The sequence below is a fragment of the Piliocolobus tephrosceles genome, chromosome 3 (assembly GCF_002776525.5).
Source record: "Piliocolobus tephrosceles isolate RC106 chromosome 3, ASM277652v3, whole genome shotgun sequence".
NCBI lineage: Eukaryota > Metazoa > Chordata > Mammalia > Primates > Cercopithecidae > Piliocolobus > Piliocolobus tephrosceles.
In genome coordinates, this window is record NC_045436.1 from 19,644,817 (window position 1) to 19,666,568 (window position 21,752).

Consider the following 21,752-nt stretch of genomic DNA (forward strand, 5'->3'; position numbering starts at 1 on the left):
TTTTTAAATGCAGTATTTAGCCAGTTCTTGCTACCTGGAAAGTGTTCCATAAATATTTATCTTAATCATGAAAAGGATTTTCAAGTTGTCGGGTACAATTTAATTTCAACATGCTCAGTAAGTCTGGGGAGAGCAGACAGGATGTGCATAATTTGGTCTTCTTGGGAATAAGGAGAAGGTGGAGCAATGTGTGGGAACTGAAACTGACACCCAAGAACTTGCATCTGCACTTTGTTTCTTAGACCTGAGCCCCTTGGAACTCAGCATCAGCCTCAGGTCAGCGCAGGTTGGTGGTTGAAGCATTTAGGGAAGGATGTTTATAACAACTTATTTTTTTACTTATTATAAAAGGATTGCATGCTCATCACAACCAAAATGAGTAATTGAGGTAGCCAGGGGTAGAGCAGGCCTTCAAACTCATGTTATCTGTCCCCTAGAGTAGGGCTGCCCAACCCCCAGTCCATGGCCCATTAGGAACTGGGCCGCACAGCAGGAGGTGAGCTTCATCTGTATTTACAGTCACTCCCCATCACTGCATTACCTCCTGAGCTCCGCCTCCTGTCACGTCAGCAGGGGCATTAGATTCTTATAGGAGCATGAACCCTATTGTAACTGCACATGCCAGGGATGTAGGTTGCACACTCCTTATGAGAATCTAATGCCAGATGATCTGTCACCGTCTATCCTCTCCCCCCGGTGGAACCATCAAGTTGCAGGAAAACAAGCTCAGGGCTTCCAGATTCTACATTATGGTGACTTGTCTAATCTTTCATTATATATTGCAATGTAATAAAAATAGAAATAAAGTTCACAATAAATGTAATGCACTCGAATCATCCCAAAACCATCCCCCCAACCCCGGTTTGTGGAAAAATTGTCTTCCACAAAACCAGTCCCTGGTGCCAAAAAGGTTGGGAACTGCTGCCCTAGAGTCATGATACAAGACTGTGTCATCTTAGGGATGAGCTGAGGATCGCCTGAGTGATGGGTGACCTTGGGGCTGGGCTCAGAGCCAGTGAGAGGAGCGGGGGATATCTTTACGCTGGGGTTCCAGAAGAGGACAAAGCAGCATTGCCAATATGTTTGTGAGATGTTGTCAGAAAAAGATAAGGTGAAGGAATGCAGTTATGCAGCAGGTTCAGCAACACTTAAGAGATCTCTCACCTACAGATGGATGCTTAGCTCACACTGCTCAAGAGAAAGTAGCATAAATGCAACTTAGCCCCTAAATTGTACATTTCAAAGACTCAGAAATATGCAGCCAGAGATTTGTTATCAACGGTCACCAAGAGGGAAGGACAAACACGAAAAGCTTGTGGGAATGATAATTGTTAGAACGTTCAAGCATCAATAATTTGTGACAATCTAGGACATCTCAAAAGTCTGTATGTTGCATCGCTTTGAATTGTATTTATCACATCCTCTGCTATAGTGAAAAACAAGTTTGAAATGTGAATGAAGTAACACATCGTGACCAGCAGGCGGCAGTCTTACTTCATATAATTTCTTTAAAAGCTTGCAGAAAGAATTACAGTAAATTATTTTATTCTATGTGATATCTCAACAGGAATCTAAATATAAAACTCATATTTAGAATGAATTATAAATTCAATATTATTTAATCATACCATGGCCCGGAGTTCTATGACTAATGTTAACTAAACCTGTTCATTCAACTAACTGCAAAAATACAAGATAGTACGTGTAGTTATTAGTTGAATTTATCATCAAGACATATTTCAGCACACTAGATAGAAAAGCATAATGTCTAGACTACTCTAAGTCACAGGGGGGCAAATATAGTTAAATATTAATTTTCCAATTAAAATATTTAATTTATTTTGCCTTCCTATTTCAGGCCTATATATTTTATATTATATACCTCAGAAGTCTCATCCATTTTTTTAAATGTGTAAGTTTTCATTTACTCTAAAGAAATATTACTTTCAATGTTTTAGAAAAGTTAATATATGGTTGCAAGTTTTATAACATTTAAAAGCATATGTCACATCTATAGTCCATTTTGTGTTGCTACAACAGAATGCCACAGGCTAGGTAATTTATAAGGAAAAGAAGTTTATTTGGCTCATGGTTCTGGAGTCCTGGAAGTCCAAGTGCATGATGCTGACATCTGGTGAAGACTTTAGTGCTGCATGATCCCATGGCGGAAGGCAGAAGAGCAAGAGAGGGCGAGGGCAAGAGAGGGCCAAACTTGCTTTTATAACAAACCCACTCCTACAACAACAACATTAATCTATTCATGAGGGCAGAGCCCTCATGGCCTAAACACCTCTTAACAGTCCCACCTCTTAAACCTGTCACAGGCTGGGCACGGTGGCTCACGCCTGTAATCCCAGCACTTTAGGAGGCCGAAGCAGGTGGATTGCCTGAGGTCAGGAGTTTGAGACCAGCATGAGCAACATGGTGAAATCCTGTCTCTATTAAAAATACAAAAACTAGTCAGGCATGGCGGCAGGCACCTGTAATCCCAGCTACTTGAGAGGCTGAGACAGGAGAATCACTTGACCCGGGAGGCAGAGGATGCGCTTAGCCAAGACCGGGCCATTGCACTCCAGCCTGGGTGATAAGAGTGAAACTCCATCTCAAAAAACAAAAACAAAACAAAACCAAACAAAAAAGCTGTCACAATGGCACTTAAATTTCAGCATGAATTTTGGAGGGCATATTCAAACCATAGTACATACTATTCGAAATTAAAATGGCAAACTCCACTTGGTAATTATAGTAAATTTATGTTTACTTGCAAAATATTTACTGAGTCTATTACAGTAAGAACACATTTTTCTTTTTTTGTATTTTGAGACAGTCTCACTCTGTTGCCGACTGGAGTGCAGTGGCGTGATCTTGGCTCACTGTAACCTCCGCCTCCTGGGTTCAAGCACTTCTCCTGCCTCAGACTCCTGAGTGGCTGGGATTACTGGCGCCCCCACCACGTCTGGCTAATTTTTCTATTTTTAGTAGAGACAGGGTTTCACCATGTTGGCCAGGCTGATCTCGAACTCCTGACCTACAGTGTGTGCCTGCCTCAGACTCCCAAAGTGCTGAGATTTCAGGTGTGAGTCACTGCGCCTGGCCACATTTCTTTATTTACATTCAGGAAATCTCTGGCTTCACTAATGCTAATGTAATACATTAATAAGCATGCCTCTGCCCCAGAATTATGCTGGGCTTTAAGAAGTAAAAGAAAAGTTTCTCGCCTTCAAGGAGCACATAACCTTGTTACAGAGACAGGCCCAATAGAGTCTGATGTCCCTGGAAACTCTCAAATTCCCAGATACATGATTGCATATACATTCTCAGCAATTTGCTTATGTTATCAAAGTGGAAAATGGCAACTGGTTTGCTTTTTGGACAATGAATAGTCAGCTGAGTACTCAATGATTAACAGACTCGTTGCCACCTCACTCCTCAACTCCACCCCAACACGTTCACACATCCACTCTTTTTTCTTTTCTTTTCTTTTTTTTTTTTGAGACGGAGTCTTGCTCTGTCACCAGACTAGAGTACAGTGGCGCGATCTTGACTTACTGCAACCTCCACCTCCCAGGTTCAATTGATTCTTCTGCCTCAGTCTCCCAAGTATCTGGGACTACAGGAACACATCACAACACCCTGCTAATTTTTGTACCGGGTTTCACCATATTGACCAGGCTGGTCTTGAACTTCTGACCTCACGATCCACCCGTCTCGCTCTCCTAAAGTGCTGGGATTACAGGCGTAAGCCCCTGTGCCTGGCCTACATATCCACTCTTAAGATTAATTAAGGTGATTAATCTTAAGGCGGGAAAGTTTCATGTGCCTAAGTATCAGAGTTCCTTTTCATAATGAAATCAGGAAGTGCTCAATTTATAAATGCCAGGAACCTAGTAAATGCATGGCATGATAGATAACATATGGTGGTATACAAGCTTTAAATATCAGCTAGAAAAAAATCAGGAGACAGAATGGACCAAATTACTAGAGGTTGGTGGTGAAGATTGCAAGTGCAGAGTTGGGCAAGGTCCCTGCCAATGAGAACAAAGATTTCCTGATGACAATAAGGTGAGCTGGAGCTGAGATGATGGGGAAGATTCAGAGAGACAGAGAGGAGGAGAGGGGTCACTGGATTGGGAGAAAGGCATGAGAAGGCTGGGCGCAGTGGCTCACGCCTATAATCCCAGTACTTTGGGAGGCTGAGGCAGGCAGATCACCTGAGGTCAGAAATTCAAGACCAGCCTGGCCAACATGGTGAAACCCCATCTCTACTAAAAATACAAAAATTAGCCTGGCATGGTGGCGAGCACCTGTAATCCCAGCTACTTGGAAGGCTGAAGCAGGAGCATTGCTTGAACCTGGGAGGCAGAAGAGGTTGCAGTGAGCTGAGATGGCACCAGTGCACCCTAGCCTGGGCAGCGGAAGAAGACTATCTCAAAAAAAAAAAAAAAAAGAAAAGAAAAAAAGGAAAGAAAAATAAAGGCATGAGTAAACATACAGGAGCCTTCATTGTTATCTAAAGGGAAGATCCTTTACTTAATTTAATTTAAAAAATAATTTGTTCTCTACTGTCTAGTGATCTTTTGTGCAAAATAAGGTTGCACCCAAGAATCTTGCAGAATCCTACTGGTGCTAACCCTCCATAGGCTGGTTATTGTCATTGTGTCCCCCCAAAATTCATGTCGACATCCTAACCCCAAGAACCTCAGAATGTCAGCTTATTTGGCTGTAAGGTTGTTGCAGATGTAATTAGTTATGATGAGGTCATGCTGGAGTAGGGTGGGCCTTAAATTCAATACAACTAGTGTTCTCATAAAATGGGAATATGTGGATACAGACACACACAAAGGGAGAATGTTGTGTGAAGACTGGAGTTTGCTGCCTCAAGACAAGGAACTACCAGAAATTGGGAGGGAAACCTGGAACAGATGATTCCTTAATGCCTTCAGCGGGAGCATGGCCCTGCAGACACCTTCATTTTGGACTTCTAGCCTCCAGACCTGTCAGATGATACATTTCTGTTGTTTGAGCCACGTCTGTGTCCATATATTCCCGTTTTATCGGAACACTAGTCATATTGAAATTAAGGGCCCACCCTACTCCAGCATGACCACATCATAACTAATTACATCTGCAACAACTTTATATCCAAATAAGCTGACATTCTAAGCTTCTTGGGGTTAGGATATTAACATGAATTTTGGGGGGACACAATGACAATAACCAACCCATGGAGAGTTAGCACCAGTAGGAATCTGGAAGATTCTTGGGTGCAACCTGTTTATGGTACTTTGTTCCAGCAATCCTAGCAGACTAATAACACCTATCAATCAAAACACACTGCCTTTATCTCAATATTTTATACGTATAAACATATACAGTGAAGTCCAACATAAGCAGTCAGAGGTAGTCACCCCATTAGACTTGCAGATTGGGGAGAAACTCATGCAGAGGACTCTAAGTAAATTCTCATTCACCAATTTATTTATTTATATTTATTTATTTTGAGATGGAGTTTATTATTATCTTATTATCTGTTAACCGTATTTCCCTATAGCAGGCTCAATAACAAAATATAAGTCCTTATGTAGGAAAACTCACTTTGTGAAAAATGTTTTGTGTATGTGTATTTCTGACTTGCTCTTGTTGCCCAGGCTGGAGTGTAATGGAGGGATCTCGGCTCACGCAATCTCCGCCTCCCAGGTTCAAGCAATTCTCCTGCTTCAGTCTCCTGAGTAGCTGGGATTACAGGCACGCACCACCAGGCCCAGCTAATTTTTTTTTGTTTGTTTTTTGTTTTTCAGTAGAGACAGGGTTTCACCATGTTGGCCAGGCTGGTCTCGAACTCCTGACCTCAGGTGATCCACCTGCCTCAGCCTCCCAAAGTGCTGGGATTACAGTCATGAGCCACTGCACCAATTTAAAATTAAGTGTAGCTGGTGGTGGAGGCCAGCGAAAAAGTAGCAAAAGGATCCATATGAGGCTACTCTCTGGGTTTTGCATGAGGTAGAAGGCTGGTTGCACCATTGCTCTATAAATCATCAGCTTGTTGGAACATCATCCTGGCTTTAGGTGTCCACACTAGCTTTTGAGTCATTTTTCTTCTTCTCAGCCAAACATTGCCTCAGCTGACTCATGTACCCTGTGCAGTGGAACTGGGCTTTTAGCTCGGACTACCACTCTGAAAGATGATCCAGAATGCCCCTGATACTGATCCTCAAACCTATGACTCTCCATCTTCAGGGTTAGTACTGTGCTGATTCTGAGAAGAAAAAAACATCTGTCCATATATCCATGTTTATTTAGTGTACTTATTTCATTGGCATCCCTGTTTCCAAAAAGGACTTGAAATGACTTACAATAAAAACACCTGGCCAAGATGAACATTATCAACCACGTGGCTTTTGAAACGGACAGGGTAGTTTGGAATGGTAAGTTCTACTCAGATACCAAATGGAAATGCATGCCTGGTCTGTGCTATTAGAACAACATAGGCTTATGTTTTGGGATCTCTGGGGTGCTGCTGCTGCTTTGGAGTGTCCGGTGGCACCTTTGCCCAACTTCTTGTCCTACGTCCAGGAAGAATCCAGGAAGAATGAGGTATGTAGACAAATGAAGGGTGAACAGGACAAAGAGGAGCTTTATTAAGTGCTGGAACAGCTCAGAGGAGAGCCACAGTGGGTGGCTCCTTTCTACAGGAAGCTTGTCCCATCAACTCTGCAGCTCTCAGCAGAGAGGAGGCTCCTCCCAACGGGTGCTCAGCTCTCAGCAGATAGAGTAGCTCCTCTCTGCAGCTGGTCGTCCCATCATGTTCCCAGCTCTCCACAGAGAGGGCAGCTCTTCTCTGCAGCTGGTCCTCTAGGGGCTCTCCGTCCTCTGCTCTGCTCTGGCTGCGCTGGGGGCGGGGTGGGAGTTGCGTTTATGGACCTCATAGGGTAGGAAGCATGTGCCAATTGGTTCATGGGCAGGTCCAGAAAAGGCACCACAAGTCCTCACTCCAGTCAGTGGATCTGGAAGCCCCTTCCGCAGCCTTCCGGCCCTCCCTGGCCCCTTCCACCCAGGAATCTGTCTGCCTCCTGCCATTCATGGCACCCAGGCTTGGCCAGACTTTGCTCCAAGATCAGAGCTGGTGCCAAGAGTAGGGAGAAGCCACGCAGCAGGAGCAGGGACTTCCAAGCCTGCAAGGGCAGGGGAGCCTTCCTGGGCTCCCAAGAGTGCAGGAATATCTAAGTCTACAGCCACTGGTTTGGGCAGCTGCAGCTGCGAAGCAGATAGGAACAAGGGCGGGCTTTACCTTCTCCCAGCCCCTAAAAGCCCCCAGCTGCACATTGGGATCCCTCTCTACCTGATCTCCCTGCTCCCCTGTTGTGCTGCTCCCCACTGCAAGCTGGGGGGAAAGTGAGTGGGCGTCCGCCTCCTCCCCATGCCCTGCAGCAGCTGGCGTGATGGTAGCCGCACCAGACAGCTGCTGCTGCTGCCATCACTTTCAAAGCCTGAAACAAGTTTTATCTGCCATGACGTTACTTTTTACATAGAGCAGCTAATCAAAGATAAATTGGTCAATATAATGGCAGAGAAAAGTGGGGGGAAGTTCTCATTTCTCATTCTTATTATCTGTTAACCATATTTCCATATACCAGGCTCAATAACAAAATATAACTCCTTATGTAGGAAAGCTCACTTTGTGAAAAATGTTTCATGTATGTGTGTTTCTAACTTGCTCTTGTATATACTTTTTTTTTTTTGAGATAAGTTCTCACTGTCTTGCTCAGGCTGGAGTGTAGTGGCATGATGACAGCTCCCTGCAGCCTAAACCTCCCACCTCAGCCTCCAGAGTAGCTGGGCCCAGAGGCATGCACCACCCTACCCAGCTAATTTTCTTATTTTTTGTAGAGACAGGGTCTCCCTATATTACCCTGGTTGGTCTCAAACTCCTAGGCTCAAGCAATCCTATTGCCTTGGCCTCCCAAAGTGCTGGGATTACAGGCATGAGCCACCATGCCTGGCATTTGTATGTACTCCTAAGTGACAGCACTAAAAAACAAGACACAGAAAAAACTATAATCTGAACCAGTTGTATAACAGGAAAACAAGGAGTACAAAAAAAAACAGTAGAAATAAAAATGAATTAAGTCAGTGAATAAATAATTGTTTCTAAGGAAATAACAATACAAGCACTACAAACACAATTCAAGAAAAGAGGTAGGGGTGGGGAATGATTTACGTAATTTAAATGTTTTAACAAATTAATTTTGATTTTAAAAGAAGAAATCAGAGCCCAACAATTTATTTTAGAAAGAGCAAAATGATCATGGGCCTTTTCTCTCAGATATCTTGAATTATACTAAAGTGTCCCAAAACAAACTAACAAAAAAGAACCATTCTTCAAAAATATATATATACAGTAGGGTTGCATTTGAAACACAATTCCACATGTACCACCTACACATTACTCCATGGCAACACGGCATGCTCTACCCTGAAAGCTTCATTAAATCACATCCTTGCAAAAAGAAAAACTCAGCCAGTCATCTCAGCAGCCCATTGCACTAACATGACACTAATATTGGCCCCTTCTTGAATTGTTAATCAATTGTCTTGTTGTAAGCCAATTCCTCTGTACTGGCAGACTTAAGTCACAGTAAGACTGATGAAGGATGATACTATGTCTGTTTTGGGTGAATGTTTTCTATTTCTTTCTTTCTTACTTTTTGAGACAGGGTCTTTCCCTGTTGCAGAGGTTGGAGTGCAGTGGTACAATCTCGGCTCACTGCAGCCTCCTCCTCCTAGGCTCAAGTGGATTCTCCCACTTCATCTTGTCCAGTAGCTGGGACTACAGGCATGCACCACCAGACTTGGCTAATTGTTTATATTTTTTGTAGAGACAAGGTCTCACTATATTGCCCAGGCTGGCTGAAAGTTTTCTTCTGCTCATATGTGCACAGTTGTCACACAAACCCAGCAGAACTGAACCCATGACTTTTGAGTCTGCAACCCAGGCTGCGATCGTGCTAACCATACCACCACTAAAGTCATGGGACACTTTTATATGGAGCTTCACTTTCAAACGGTGCACTCCACACTTACATACATGAGGTCACAAGCATCTGAGAGAAAGACCATTATCCCCATTGTGGAAATGAGGTGGTGACGCAAAAGGTGGGAACACACAGGCACGAGGAGAGAAGGGTGCATTGCAGGCTGGCCAAGGATGCTGGCTGGAGGGCCATCTGCAGAAGACTCCTTCTCCTGAGTAATTCAGTGTGTTGAGGGGCAGCTACTCTGCCTCCATGTAATGCCAGCCCATTGGAAAGGGGTTTGTTACATTGCACTCTAGGTTGGAGGTATGAAGTAAAATTAAAATGAGAAGAGCACAAAAATTTATGGAGCCCATAGAATCATGCTCTCCATCACTTCAGTTGTGCTCAACAGTGTGGCAAATGAAAGTGCTCTTGTGACCCCCAGGAAACCATTCTAAAGCTGAAGCTCTTCGTGGAATTTTCAGGAATAAATCTCATTGCTCAGTCAGGTCACCATGGTTGCTGATATCTGGAGCTCGAACTTAAGTCAGCATTCCTGGCAACTAAACCACTGTTTCAGGATAAAACTTGCACCAGCTTTGACCATACAGGTTCTTCCTGCCCCGAAATACAAACAAGTTACAAACAAGGCCCTGGATAGGCCTTAAATTAGTAAGGATCTCATTAAAAGAAAGGCTGAGAAATGTACAGCAGGCTCACACCAATGGACAGAAATACTACATCTTTGCCCAAAAACAGTAGTGATGAACTTTGAATGCATAATCCACTTTAGACTGCTCACCAGATTTTGCACGTTTTCCCCAATCATGGTGACACGTTGCACTAGTACACTATGCCTTATACGGTCTCCCATGACCATCTTAAGATGGTTGGACAAAGTCTTCCTAAGACCCAGAATAACGTGAAATTAAATTTCAAACATAAATGATATTTTGTAGTTCATCATGATCTGAGATCACACTGTAGTTCATCATGATCTGAGCACAGTAACCAACCAAACAGGACTTCATCAAGCAATTCTTTACAGGATCAAAACTTCTCTGAGCAAACCCCACTCCAGGATGGCTAAAGCATGAAGCTCTAGCAACTGTGAAAGGATGGAACTGAGTCCAAAAACTGCCATGGATCTCCAGTCTCCTTTCCCATCAGATAAAACCATACTCATAAGATAAAGGGCAGCAGGCTCCCTGACTTCAGTATCTGGCCCTTCCCTCCATAACACACAGAAAAGGCGACTCCTTATCAGTTTTAAACCTCATAGTGATACATATTAAAGCCATCACGGTTTAATATTGAGGCTGAATGGAGTAAATCCTGTGGGCAAGCAGGAGCCCCTGAGACATCTCGCCCTAGCCTTCACTCACCTGGCAATTTGACAAATCCCTTCAAGACAGATGGCTCTGATTGTCATCCAGCCATTGGCATAGGGACTTTCCTTTTATCCCTCATTTTGGAAGTTTTTGTGTGCATAAGAATTACTGCACATATTATACACTCAAACATATGTTAAATTTTATGGTCAATGCAAGGGATTTTCTAGATTCATTTTTACTATGTACTAACTTTGGAACCTAAACCTCCCTGAGAAGCCACCTCCATGAATACCAACTGGCTTCTAACCAAATAATCTTTTCTTTTTTCTTTTTAGAAAGAAAGAAAGAACAGCTACATAAAATGAAGTTATTGTCTTTCTTTCACATATCTAGTTCCTAATATAGAACAGTTTATTTGAAAACTGTATACATCAATAGTAAGTTTATATTTTCATTAACAGGCACTCAGCAATACCTTTATGTGTAAGACAATACCTGGATGCAACAGCTGCAAGAACTTGAGATGTGTCCTTTGTTCTCAAGGGGCTTTAGTCCTAGTTTGGGAAGATGGGCAATGTACATTAATATAGTTTGCATAATGAAACAATTTTACTGTGAGTGATAAAAATAATATCACTTATTTTGTTGTGCAGCAAAATTCTTCAGACTGATTAAAAATGTAAAATTCATTTTATTTTTATTGTTGCTGGTATTTTTTCTCTGTAATTCTATCACTGAAAATACATTCATCACTCTTAATGTTTTTATTAATCTTCCACCATAAATAAATCATGGGATAAGAGTCACTGTCCAATTTATTTTATGGCTTAAAAAAAAGGCACTCTAGTTCTTTCATAAATGAACTGTCACAATAAATTATGCAATGTTCCTAAACTGTTAGACAAATCTGGCATATTTATTTTCAATGAATTAAAATGTATGCAATGGACTACTTTTCCCCACTTATTCACAATACTCGTTTCACTGGTCCGAAATATTGAATCTGATCCATTCTAAAATGCATGAATCATATGGCTAATTTCTCGTGGTGACATTAAGAGCAAATCGTACTGAAGCTCATACAATATTTCCCAATTTACCACTTCAGAGACACGGTGGTGATGTGTAGTCATCTTAATGTCTAGAATGATACAGTCTGAGAGTTAATATGCAACAAATGAAAAATATTCTCTCCCCAAAACAATCAATATGCATTTGTTTATATTAAATATATTGATTCCATTAAAAAGTTGCACTTGGTTGACAAGAGCATAAGATGAAGACATACCTACCTGCTTCTTAAATTCTGTTTCCTGTCATTCCAGGGTCCCACCCCCAGGCCTCTCTCAAGCAACTTCTTGCTCTAACTGTCACCCTAGACAGAGCTGCAATTCTGAGAGGTGGACTAGATTTTAGGGGATTCTGAGGAAATTCCCAGGGGTCTTCCATAGCACCCAAGGTATCTTGAATAAAACTGGGGCAGGTGTAACAGCGCCTGAAGAAACTGGCAAGAAATTCGCAAGCCCGCAGCCCATGCTCGGGGAAGCAGGGACAAGAAGAGGACAGTGGAGGAGTCCTTTCAGCCCCAACCCCAGGCTTCAACCTCTTCTGCCATCAGGAGGAGCTGGGAGGCCATTGGGTAGGTAAGGGCAGTGGTGAATGACTACCACATTCTTCCATCATCCTCAACCCTGGTGACCAAGGACAGGGGCCAGGAAGTGGCTGGAGCATGAAGCAGGGTAGGACACTCCTGACCAAAGGTGACCCTGAGCACTCAATAGGCCTCCATCCTCCTGGGCTGCTTCTCAGCTTCCAGGCCCCCAGGCACTGCTTGCAGAATGGTATACTCACACCATGGCCTTCTCCTTGAGGAAGTGAGACCCTGATGGAACCAGGGGCAGAGGCACTTTAGGGGAAGCTGGGGAGGTTAAGCAAGGACACCTTAAAAGGGAGTTGGTAATACAGCAGCCTTTTTGAAGCAGGCAATATTGATTTCTTAACAGTTAAATGCATTCTGTAGGTTGATCTCACAGATAAACAAATGGTATATTCATGGTGAGTCAAAGAGTCAGAGATCCTTGAATTATGTAACTTATGTGTTCCTGACTTTGTATCATATCTTATGTCTAATGCCTTAGGTTAGACAACAACTGCTATTTAAAGCAAATCTATGCCTGAGCCAGTGTCTTATAGGAAATAATCAACCATTTCTGCCTTTAGCCTTTGAAAACTGTCCTGGAAGTCAGGCCGACAGGAATGCTGTTGTAGGCTACAACCTGGCTTACATCTGAGAAGTCTCTCGGACGCTTCTAGTAATGGTTTTGGTTCCTCCTTTTCCCATAAGTCTTCCCATAATATTATGAAAGAGGGCAAATAATGCTCTCAAGAAAAACAAGTAGCATGAGAGTCAATGTAAGCAAAAACAAGAGGTAGAGACAGAAAACCAGATTAAGCCCTTTAGAACTTGAAGCTTCCAAGTACCAAAACAAGTAGGCAGTCAACGCGCAAACAAGTCCAAGCCATAAAATGAGTGTAAGGCAGGGCGGAGGAGCATGATTGTCCTGTGATGACTATTTTGGTACTCTTTTGTAATATTGACCTTTTTAGAGCTGTCTTTGATTCTCCTGCTTTTCTGGTGCCCTCAGAACGGGGGCCTGGTGCTAGGTAAATCACAGGCTGGTTAATGGCTAAGCAATAACCAGCAGTTTTGCTCGGAGTAAACTCATTACCAACCTTGTCTCTTATGGGCAATAAGCTACAGTTGACTTTCAATATAATTAAATGTAATATTAATGTAACAGTCCAAGATTCCTGAAGGCATCTGGCAATTCCCTTTTTAATCTTAGTCCATTTTCAGTAATTAGTACTACAGGCCAAAAGCACATACACACACAGCAGTATACATCACTGAAATCAATCACATTGACAGAGATCTGCAGGGTCCCTTTATACTCCACTTTCTCTCTCTCCCTATCATTGCTAACTCACATCATTATGCTTATTTGCAATTCTTAACTGCCCTTCTTACCCTACGCTCCATGCTTCTGAGCAGCAAGTTGTAATTTCTATTCATTTTAGGAAACTGTCCCATTTCATTCATAAACACAATGACAACATTCTTCAAATTTTAGGGATTGTTAATTTCCACATGCTTTTAAAATTCCTATTAGAGCAGCAAGGCAGGCTCATTGGAATTAGCAGTGAGGAAGGCTCACTGGAACAAGTAGCAAGGAGGGCTCACTGGATTAGCAGCAAGGAAGACTCATTGGAATTAGCAGAAGAAATGCCCACCTATGACGAGAGAGCCCATAAACCATGATGCTGAAAAAACAGCCATTGCTTCAAGGTCATCTGTACATTCGGTCATACATTCATCGTGGATTAATCAATTGTGTCTTTTTGCTGGATGACTGAAGTCAGGGAGAAACATGCTGGTAACAGATCTGAAACATGTCACTAGAGAGAAAAGCAGAATCAATACCAAATAGACTTGAGGCCAAAGTCTGAATGATATTTCAGACAAACCAAGTGGACTGATGGTTATCTGTATTTTAAAATGCCTTCCTCCACGATTCTCCAGCATGAGGTTCTACCACCAACTTCCAGCAGATAATTCAACAAAATGTATCGGCATCTCTTGTGCGCCAGAAACTTTACTAGATTAGACCAAAAAGACTCCTAAAGAAAAGCTGCAAAGCTTATAAATGCCTGAATATCATAAAAGAAACATAATTTCTTAAGAAATTAGGTCCAAATAAAGAAACCTACTTCCTCAGCTGGATAATTACAGTTATGACATATGCTCCACATAATCCATAAATAAAGCAAAACTACTGATAAGCATATTTCTCCATGATGGAGAACAAAACAAACCAGCCAATCATTCCTGGAATGAAGGATAGAAATGGTATTTATTACTTTGGGAAGACAGAGCCAGCACCATACTGAAGGTGACAGCATTTGGCCTCTTATCATGAGGAAAAAAAAGGTTCAATTTGTTAGGAAACTTCATTTCTGGGGTTGGATCAAGTCAAAATTGTGACATCATCTAAAGTAGACTTTAGTGTCAAACACACTTTCCCATTGTGACAATCCACTTGCACATGGCCTGGGTCTTTGGGCTCCCCACTGCGGAGCCTCTCACAGTGGACCCAGGCTTTGGGTAGCTGGCTCCATGCTCTAGCAAAGCCTCACTTAGCAGTGGGGAGGTCCCCAGAAGAGAAACCAGATACCCATATAAAGCAAGCCTGCTTAGCTTTCCAGGGTCCTTCAGCTCTTACCAAATGAAAGCCAGCTTGCTCCACCTACTGCCAAGCCAGCATCTTATTCTCCCCATTCTCGTCTCTGTAAGTCCCCCAGACACCACTATAAAGGCCTTTGTACACCTCTACCATCCACCTCAGCCTCATCCCTCCTGGCCTTGGCCATACCTTGGGGCTTCTCCTCAGCCTCTGCCTTCAAAAGAGCCACTGTGCCCACACCAGGATATTTGGTGTCACGACTATCCAAAAGATAAAAAGACAAGGCTGGGTGTAGTAGCCCATGCCTGTAATCCCAGCAGTACTTTGGGAAGCCAAGGTGGGAGGATCACTTGAGGCAGGAGTTGGAGACCAGCCTGGGGAACATAGCAAGACACCCATCTCTACAAAAAATTGAAACATTAGCCGGGCGTGACAGTGTGCACCTGTAGTTCCAGCTACTTATGTGGCCCAGGTGGGAGGATTGCCTGAGTCCAGAAGTTGGAGGCTGCAGTGAGCCATGATTGCACCACTGTACTCCAGCATGGGCAACAGAGCGAGACCCTGTCTCAAAATAAATAAATAAATAAACAAACAAACAGAATTCTGTTTCTTCTCTCTTAATTCTAGTAAACGACTACTCAAAAAAGAGAGCCATGAAAGTTACCAGCCTAGAAAATTACAATCAATTTCATGAGCTTCATTTGGATTTTTCATCATGCAATAGCAAAGTCACAGTTATTCCTACTAAGATCACAATGGCGCTGTCAGAGCCTCCCCTGAGCTTAAGAGCCCCCCTCTTCTGAGCAGCATTTGGAGGTGAGTGGCGTGGCGTCCCTGTCAAGTCTGGGGACGAAGGATTCACCTGGTGGGCCACACTCCTGGAGAATATGTTGGCATCTTTGTATGTTTCTTTTCCCATATGTTGACTGCTGATGTTTGTTTCCTTGCTTGTTTGTTTACTTGGGTCACCCAACTCCAACATCCTCCATTGTATAGTGGGAAAGTGGATGTCTGGCTTTCCTTCCTTCCTGAGGAAATTATGAACTAGAAGAACAAACTCCAAGCTAAATACAAGTCATGACTTTTCCAGAATCCAAAAGCAAAGTAACTATGAAGTCAGATTCTTTACAAAGGGGTCCCCTCTAGAGCTCAGCCATCCCCCTACTCGGAGTCTCCAGGGCTCTGTTTCGTACTTCTCTCACCAAGACATTCCTTTTCTAACCTTCCTCTGCAAATATCCACCCATCTTTCAAGAAATGCCACCCCTACACGCAGGAGGCAAAGTTCCAGATGCATCCTTTCTCCTGCCAATATCCACGGCCCCACATCTGAGTTACTGACTAAAGTGAAACCCTGGTGGGGTGGGAGGCTCAGCTGTGATGGTCATTAGTGTCCCAAGCTGGCAAACTGTTCAGGAGGCAAGGGCTTTGGTGTGGTCTCAGAGTGAAGTCCAGGAAGGATGTGACCCTTCACACTGGGTCTTCTGCCTGCTGTGAGTTGCAAGCATGCAATTTGATCTCCTGATTCTTCCAGCTGGATAACCACTTAACTCACACACATGTACACCCCTCCAAGGGACCAATGTCAATGCTGAGTTCAAACCCAGAATGAGGAAGGGGAATATCTTCCTAATACAGTATTGACTCAGCCTTTTCAAGAGGCCTTGCTCTCCTTAACCAGCAAATCACAAGACTAGAGAGAAGTACTGGCTTTCTTTCATTCTTCCCCTAACCCTCCTTCTAATTGTGCTGTTTCAAACTCCCAGGAATAAGGGAAAGCCTAATGTAGGTAGGATCATACACCTTTTATTGTCCTCTTCCAGGAAGAGTATGAGGTCAAAACTTCCAATGCTCCACTCACTCTCTGTTGGAGGGTTTAGAATTTAGGAGAAACTGGAGAGTACAACTGGGCCTTGCATCGATTACCAAGTAAAATCTCTCTGTGGTTCAACAAGTGGAAAAACAAGCAACTACTGTACCAGGTTACTCTTCTATGTTCTCCTGACCCTCTAATATGTAATGCACAGCTATGTAATAAGCACAGATATAAATAACACTTTTATTAATGGGCAGATACCTCTCCCACCCACATAGATCTCTCTGCCAAAGAAAACCCAATACAGGGGCTACTTGAAGTTTTTGACCACGAGTTATTCTTCTTCCTTTTATCCATACGACTTAGAACTATTTCTCACAAAGAGTGTATAGAGTCACCAGGAGGACTTGTTAAAAATCACTGCCTCCTGGACTACGCTATCCAGAGGTCTGGAATGGGAACTTCATCCCCCAGGTGATCCTGAAGCTGGTGATCAGCTTGCCCACCCATAGTTAGTACCAGGTGCCCCCAGCAGACACTATGAGGTGATAGAACTGTAAAAATTATGCTAATTCCCAAAAGGCTAGTCTGCCCTCCTGGGGTGCCATGTTTTCAACAGAAAAAAAATAAACTAAATCTGTTCTAAGGAGTAACCACATAATTAGAAGGTTATTACTACATTGTGGAAAGAAATAAATACAGTGATAAAGAACAATGGAATTTGCAGGTTAATTAGTAGTACAGTGCTGAGCTTCATGCAGTTACAGACCAATAAAACAAGGACATCAGACTGGCTCACAAAATACTTCCTGATTTCTGAAGCTGAAGAAAATTCATGGGGCTTAAGGAGGTCAAATTTGAGAGCTCACTTTTCTTAGTCTCCTAACTTAGGGTTAGGAGCATAACCATTCAGCAAGTTGTATATGATGTGACTTCGTTCTGGCATTTTTGCTTTGCAATCTGTTTATAATTCTCAGCAACATTTTTTTTAAATTAATAAACTGTAAACATTATATCAGTCCATATGTTTAATATTCATTTATTAAGTAAAATTCTATTGAAGACTAAAAACGAAGATGCAAAGATGGCTGAGACACAGCCCTCGCAATCAGGTTCCTACGGTGTAGTGGAGGAGATGAAAGAAAATCAATCAAGGTTAGGTGTCAAATGAAAACAGGTGAAATACTCAAGAGGCGTTCACCTTGGGAAGATCAGAGGACACCCTGCCTGAACTGGATCTCCAAGGCTTAACAGCTTGTCAGGTGAACAAAGCGGAAAGAGAGACAAAAGATCTAACAGGCATACGGAGGCGTGAATTCACATGGCAGGTAATTTGGACTGGTGAGGATATGGGATATTAGGAGACACAGGCTGGAGACTAATCTGGAAAGGAAGGCAGCAGCCAGTTCATGCTTCAAGTTTGGACCTTATACTGAAGGCATTATGAATTCACTTCAGGATCTTTAGCAGACATATTGTAATATAATTTGCTTAAAAAGAAAAGTCTGAGGAGCTATGGAGGATGGACTGGAGGAGACAGAGAGAGGATCTATCTAGGAGTCTGTTGGTCTGTGGTTGATCAGGAAGATGATGGGGACTGAAGTGAGCAAGACAGGTGATGAGGCAAGGAAGGGAGGTGTTCAGAGATTAATAAGGACAGGATAGATAATGCCAGGCGACCAGCTGGATGATGGGGGAAAGGCAGATGAATGAATCGAGGGTAACGCCAAGATTCGTAATGTAAGTGACTGAGAAGAAAGGGCTACCTGCTAACCAAGCTAGGAAATACAAGCAGAAGAGTAATTGCAGATCATGGGTTCTGTTTGGGTCATACTGCGTTCAAGTTTCTTGAGGATCATACCAGTCAAGATATTTGGTAGATCACATATGAAAATCTGAACTCGGGGAGATGTGGAGAGGAAGATGTGATTTAGGATAAAGATGACATCCAAAATATTAACAAACAGGCCTGTGATCCCAGCACTTTGGGAGGCTGAAATGTGCAGATCATTTGAGGTCAGGAGTTCTAGACCAGCCTGCCCAACATGGTGAAACTCTGTCTCTACTAAAAATACAAAACAATTAGCCAGGCATGGTGGTGGGTGCCTGTAGTCCCAGCTACTTGGGAGGCTGAGGCAGGAGAAGTGATTGAACGAACCTGGGAGGCGGCGGTTGCAGTGAGTCAAGATCATGTCACTGCACTCCAGCCTGAGCAACAGAGTCAGACTCCATCTCAAAAATAATAATTACACACACACACACACACACACACACACACACACACACACACACACAGAGTATGGATAAAGGGAAGACGCTGACCAATCTGAACATCTACCTGATCAACCAGAAAGGATTCCAGAAACGAACACCTAGCATGGCCATGTCAGAACATACCAGCTAACACCCCTTTGACAGCAGCAATCATCACAGAGAATGACAGCCCTCAGGGAGAAGAGACCACAGAACATCTACAATGGGGTGGTGCAAAGGATGAAAACCTGGAGGAGGAGGATGAGAAGAAACAGTCAGAGAGAGAGGTAGGAGAACCAAGAAAGATTAATGTCATGACAGACTCAGCAACAGAAAGCTTCAGATGGATAGAAGTGGCAGTAAAGACTGTTGAAAAGACATCTTGTCCACCTTTGTAAGGCTAGGCTATTCGTGGTGTGAATGTCAAGGGGCACCTGGGCAAGTTCAAGGGCAGTGCTCAGGGCATAACAGCAACAATGGATTCTCAAAGCACAGGAGGAGGACGAAGGGGACACTCCAGCACAAGCTAGGATTCCATGGTGGAAGCAGCTAAGTAAATGTATTCTTCCAGTGACCTTCCATAGAGATAGTGTCTCTGACCACGCTGAAGCTGAATTGGAGCTGGGCAAGGCAGAGAGGTTCAAATGAAGGGTGACTCCCACTATCATACCAAGCCTCACTGGGCAGCTGTCCTGCTCATCCTCTCCCTCCTTAAGACAGAAGGCGAATTCCATTCGCCTTCCTGCTCTCAATGAAAGACTCTCTTTGGGTTCTTTACTAATCTCGAAACTGTAAAAGTATTTTCCCTGTGACTTTTCTCCATTTCAGTGCTGTCTTCTCTAAATGAGAATTAAAAGCAAGTTCCCCACACCGACCTCAAGTGGTTTCTAAGATAGCAAGAGTGCATTTTGCAGGTTCTGAGAATTTAAGAGACGGGGGAGGGGAGGAAATAGAGTGAATGCAGAAATGCTGGAGAAGAAAACGTGATATAATACTGCGGAATATTTTCATAGTGGGGACACAAATGTAACAATCAATAAAGCAGGTGGAAAGTTTGTGCTCTGGTGCAATTGTAAAGAATGTTTATTAAATACTTAAAAACAAAGAAGATTTATGTTTCTCGAAAGAACAGCTGAAAAATCCCTTAAGCTAAAATGTGTTGCTATTCGAGATGCCATAAAACTGTTCAACTATGAGATCTCATTTCAATCTTTTTGGGGGAAAAAATCAGGCTTTGACTCACTCGTAAGACAGATCCCACGCACCCACCCACCAACATGGCCCTTGGCATGGGCGACCTGCCCACGTGTCGATGCAATCGTGCCTCTCTAGAGCCCTGCTTCCATCCGTTTCCCGAGCTTCAATGTCGTGACGAGAGACCGCGGCTACATCAACCTTGGGCAACCAGATGCAGCCGCGTGCGGCAGCCTGGCACTGCCTGGAGCATGCTCAGTCGGGTCCTGACCCACTTCTGCAGGTCCGACCTCGGGGCGTGGGGTCAGAGGCATTACTTTGTCAGTTTGCCAGGAACAGAGAGGAGCAGAGAGACTGAGAGTTGCTAAAGCTCCTCTCTTGGCACAGCAATTCCTGACCCGGCGGCGGAACATGCCCAGTCTGGCTGCCGGAGTCGCCAGGAGCGTCAATGTGCAAAGTCCACCTTTCCGGGTCTTCGCAGCAACCCACCGGGAAGAGGGCGGAACGGGAGTAGAAGGACCGGAGTGGGGCGTGGCCAAGGGGGGCGAGCACTAAAAAGCCTGGGGGTGGAGCCTGGTCCCGCCCCAGAAATTGAGTCTCTCTCCTCTTTTTTTTAAAAAAAAAAAAAGACAGGAGGTAAAGAGGGGAGGAAGCCACTTACATTGCAGGATCATGCAGCAAAACTTCTGTAGGTACTTAATAATTTTAGAGTACTCTACTTTTTAATTAAAAAATCAACTTATGGTTCATCAGAAAAAACGTGGAAATTACAAGTAATATTTTTAAAGAAAATGAAAAAAAAAATCCTGGAACCCCACCACTCATAAGTCATCAGGGAACGTCCCGTTGGGTTTTCTTCCAGAGTCTTCCATCTGTGGACTTTGCTTTAAGAGACGTTTAAGACTGACAGCGCAGTCGCCCGGGAAGGCCTGAGAAGCTTTTGGATGCAACGTGGTTTGCTCGTGATCGCATTTGATTGCAAGGAGACAGGGTAGGCTTGGGGATGGATTGATTGGTTCCCATTTAGTGCCCCAGAATAGGACCTTAAGAAGCCTTTTCCTGGGTTCCTTGAACACGAGTGCCATAAGACGCCCACAAAAGTTGCCGTGGAAGCCCCGGGAGCGCCCCGCCCCACGACCAGGGTCAGTCACGTCGCCCCCGCGGGAGAGAGAGCGGAGTGAGAGTTCCGCACTGCCGCGGAGGCCCTGGGCTTGCGGGTACCGGGCTGAGGGGGCCGCCGAGGCCCGGCCCAGAGGCTCAGAGGACTGAACGCTGGACTCCCCGGTAACAACAGCCTACGCTGGCTCCTCCACTGGGCCGGTCCGCTGTTCCGACTGGCTCGCCCTGCACCTCCCGCACCGCCCGCCCCCCTGCCCCCGCCCGCGGCTGTCGCGAAAACCCGGAGGCTACACCCGCGCCTCCTCGCCGCCCGGAGAGCCGCACTGGGCATGCTCGGCCCCGGCCGGCCCAGGCTCCTGTAGGTGGGAAGCTCCGCGCTCCCGGCAGCCGGCGCCGCAACCCGCAACGCTGTGAGGCGCCGGCGGAGGCGGCTCGACCGCAGTAGGCGCTACCGGGCGTCCGGCGCAGAGTGCGGCGCGGCGGCCGCTGTCGAGCTGGCCATGGCGAGGGGTGCACGGCGGCCACCTGAGTGGCGCGGCGGTGTCAGGTTAGCTGGGGGCACCCGGCGGAATGGGGCGGAGGGGCACAGGTGGGGGCCAGCTCCGCACCGGGTCGGCGCCGGGGCCGCGGAACTTTGGGGTGTTTGGGCTGACTGAGACTGCGGCGGAGGCTGCGCTGCGAGGCGCCGCATGGTCCCGGCAGCGGGCTCCAGGGGGTCGCAGGATGCTTCGAGATCCGTGCGGGGCGGGGGCTGGCCGTTTGGGGACAGCCGCATCCCGGGA

At 44.6% G+C, this 21,752-nt stretch overlaps 1 protein-coding gene across 6 annotated transcripts in view; it reads left to right on the plus strand.

Annotated features, from left to right (window-relative positions):
* The first annotated feature begins 20,496 nt into the window (after positions 1-20,496).
* MFAP3L (microfibril associated protein 3 like) overlaps positions 20,497-21,752 on the plus strand; it is a 42,501-nt gene continuing 41,245 nt past the window's right edge. For 5 of the 6 annotated variants that reach the window (XR_002735101.3, XM_023229005.3, XM_023228987.3 and 2 more), the window contains exon 1: positions 21,037-21,517. Coding sequence is in view for 3 of the 6 variants with exons in the window: in XM_023229005.3 (XP_023084773.2) it covers positions 21,471-21,517 (47 nt within the window). In the remaining 3 variants the exon portion in view is untranslated. Of the gene's footprint in view, positions 20,843-21,036; positions 21,518-21,752 lie in introns of those variants that run through there. The other variant, XM_023228995.3, reaches the window with a different exon arrangement.